General features: G+C 40.7%; 1 protein-coding gene across 1 annotated transcript in view; it reads right to left on the reverse strand.

The window, feature by feature from the left end:
- Positions 1–48: 48 nt before the first annotated feature.
- LOC106880591 (transcription factor RFX4-like) overlaps positions 49–3,655 on the reverse strand; it is an 85,915-nt gene continuing 82,308 nt past the window's right edge. The window contains 2 exon segments of the mRNA XM_052968016.1: positions 49–815; positions 3,362–3,564. Of these exon segments, the coding sequence (XP_052823976.1) occupies positions 272–815; positions 3,362–3,564 (747 nt within the window). The 3' untranslated portion in view covers positions 49–271.

The following is a 3,655-nucleotide window of genomic DNA, read 5'->3' on the forward strand; positions in this document are numbered from 1 at the left end:
TATATATATATATATATGTATATATATATATTATATATAATACTCTCACGTACACATGTAAAACATATATACATAACATGCATGCATACACACACGTACAATGCAGTGATATATACATCAAACACGAGTGCGAAACTGCAACTTCACTTCCCTATTCAAGCATGGATAATAAATGACTTCTGTGGACGGACCGTTCTCGATGTAGAAATCGAAAATTCTAGAGTCGAGATTAGATAAGACAAACACCTTGGCGCCAGAATCGAGACATGTCTTACATGTAACCACCGGAAGTTACTTGATAAGGATATTGTTCACGGTTATAGCGTTTGTAATGACGGGAAAATGTGTCCTGGTGTGATTCGTACTTCCGCTTAGTTGTGCCACAGTAATCAACTCGGCTGCTATCATCATAGTAGCTGCTGTTTGTGGTGTTGGTGTTGGTGTTGCTCGTGTTGTTGTTGCTGCCGCTGTTGTTGCTTATATTGCTGTTGCTGCTGCTGCTTCTGCTGTTGCTGTTGCTGTTGTTGGCGTTATTGTGAGTGCTGCTACTACTATTCATATGCGCGTTGCCATCGTAACTTGTAGGCTGTTGCTGTTGTTGTTGTTGCTGCTGTTGTTGGTGATGCTGGTGATGCTGGTGATGGTGCGGATGATAGACGTGCGGAGAGACGGCGTCAGGTGTGGGTGTCGTGTTTGGAACAACGGTAACAGCAGCTGCCCGACTGTAATTATCTGGATAGGTGTATGTAGAGTAATCGTAGGTCGCCGATGGTGTTCTCATCGTCTGATAGGCTGTGTAACTGTTGTTGTCGTTACTGTGGGACGAAAGGAAATAAGGACAATTAGCAGCCGACCACTTCCAAAAAACATTAAGCAATCAGTAACAAAATGGAATCGAATTAACATTTGGAAAGGCAAATAAATTAATCAAGTAGTTAATAGAGATCATGTGTGGTTAAGAAGCTCGGTTTGGAACCACTTGGTTTCAAGCTCAAGACACCTACCGAAGTAGGATTTAACCCAGAACCATGTGGTTGGGAAGCAAGGACTGAAAAAGCATTGCAGTTTGAGCCGACCGAGAGCCTATGTCCTCCCCTGCAGTATCTGTAATACTAATAATACTAAGCAAACCAACAAACAAATCTACAGATTAGAACAGTGTTTCTGAACTTTTTTAAGCTATGTACCCTTTTCATCTCTATTTTATTCGGGTGGATCCTCATAATCATTAAATGTTTTTTAAATCCTGTTATATTTTCATGATTAAATATTAGTAGGAACTGTATTAAAAATTGTGAAAATATCTTGTGTATCGTAGGCGTAAAACCAAGTTATTGTCCATGAATTTTAACTAAAAAAATCTTACATGGACCCCTGAGGGTCATATCAACCCCGATTGAGAACCATCGGACTTGAACTATTAACAATAAATAACATTGTGAAGCTAACAATAATAATCCTTTCTACTATAGTCACAAGGCCTGAAAATTTGGGGGTGGGGACTGGTCGATGTAATCGACCCCAGTACTCAATTGGTACTTTATTTATCAAACTCGAAAGGATGAAAAGCAATGTCGACCTCGGCAGAATTTGAACTCAGAACGTAACGGCAGACGAAATACCGCTAAGCATTTCGCCCGGCATGCTAACGTTTCCTATTTCTTTACTGTCCACCAGGGGCTACGCACAGAGGAGACAAACAAGGACAGACAAACGGATTAAGTCGATTATATCGACCCCTATGCGTAACTGGTACTTATTTAGTCGACCCCGAAAGGATGAAAGGCAAAGTCGACCTCGGCGGATTTGAACTCAGAACGTAGCGGCAAACGAAAATACCGCTAAACATTTCGCCCGGCATGCTAACGTTTCTGCCAGCTCGCCGCCTTAGAGCAAACGATAATAATAGTTATGAAAAAAGCGGTTCACTGGACATAATATTCGGCTGATTCTTTACTTTATCCACCCCTGCAAAAATGACAGGCGAAATCGACCTCAGCGTAATCAGAGCTTAAAACGTAAAGAACCAAAAGACATACAGCAAAGCATTTTCATCGATACGGTAACGGTTCTGTCGGTTCGCTGCCTTCCCAACAACCATAATGGTTTAAAATAGTGGTACAAACCCTGCAATTTGAGAACGGGGAAGGTGTTAGTCGGTTATATTCACCCTCAGTAGATGACTGGTGCTTTATTTCATCGGCTCCGAAAGGATGAAAGGCAAACTCGACTTAAGCGGGATTTGAACTAAGAACGTAACGATCTGGAAGAAATGCTACGAAGTATTTTTTTTCTGACATTTTAACGATTCTACAAACCGGGAGCCCTCAACACACACACACATACACATATATATATTTGTGAGAGATTTCGACTCAAAACTGAACCCAAATCTCTCAGCTCACAACTCGACCTCAGAGGAAAATGTTTCCCACGGTCAAAAGTATATTTTCCCAAACAAAAGACCACACATTCAAGTGAATTGCTTGTAAAACTAAGGGATCCACTATAGATAACGAGTGACAAAGAAAATGTTTGGCAAAAATGAACGCCATAAATCAAGGGAACGTTAGCCAGACATAGCTTCACTTGTCAGCGCTGTGACCATCAAATGTTATAAATAGAAAAACATTTGGCAAAGAAAAGTTAGTTGCTGGCGGACCCCACACGCTTTGCAAGGACTGTCATCTGTCTAATTGAGACGTCACGACTGCTGACTAACTACTAGCCCGAGTGCACTCATTGCTACAACTGTTATGCAAGTAAGGTTCTTTTGTACACACACGCTTTGTCTATTCAAACACGCAAAAACACATAGTTACACAAACAATTCCTATACCACGTCGGGGTCACCAGATACAAAGTATTTGGATTCTGCCACGGAGGAAGCCGATATTCTAAAAGTTATGTCAACTTAATGCTCTACACCGCATTCAACCAATTCGACTCCTGTTTATAAACAAGCGAGACACCTAAACAGTACAGTCAGCAAACACGTAAATTGAACATCGGCTTCCTCTGTGGCAGAATCCAAATACTTTATATATTCATTCACATTTTGGCCCAACGACACCAGTTTTGAGAAGAGGCATCTTGACCCCCAGTTATTGACTGATATTTTATTTTGGCGATTCTAAATGAATGGAGAAGCTCAATCTTGGTGGAAATTGAACTCAAATCGTAAAGGGACATATTCAGGTCCCGTAAGGGCATATCCCGTTGTTTTACTGTTTCAGCTAGTAAAAAAGAGTGACACTGCAGAACATTTAACAGCTAAGATAATTAGTAACAGCAGCAATGCAACCTAATTAGCGATGAAATTCTAACAGTAAAATGACGAAAGGAAATTTTATACACATACTTGCGTAAAACACTTTCATGAGTCATCACTGGCGTGTTGTATCTATTTGAACCACTGGCCGTTGAGTCTGTAGGCCATTCTGCGGCTGCTCCGCTGCTCAGCACATTCTGACGATTTGTTGGCGTCAATGACGTCACATTGGTTTTGATGGGTTCTGTTGGCGCCACTGAGGCTGCTGCCGCTGACAAGTAGTGTCGTGGGTACTAGAAATATGAAACAGAAAACGAAAACATCAATCATCTATATATGTGTGTATGTATTTGATACATATATATATATATATATATATATATA

The sequence above is a fragment of the Octopus bimaculoides genome, chromosome 5, assembly GCF_001194135.2.
Source record: "Octopus bimaculoides isolate UCB-OBI-ISO-001 chromosome 5, ASM119413v2, whole genome shotgun sequence".
NCBI classification, from domain to species: domain Eukaryota; kingdom Metazoa; phylum Mollusca; class Cephalopoda; order Octopoda; family Octopodidae; genus Octopus; species Octopus bimaculoides.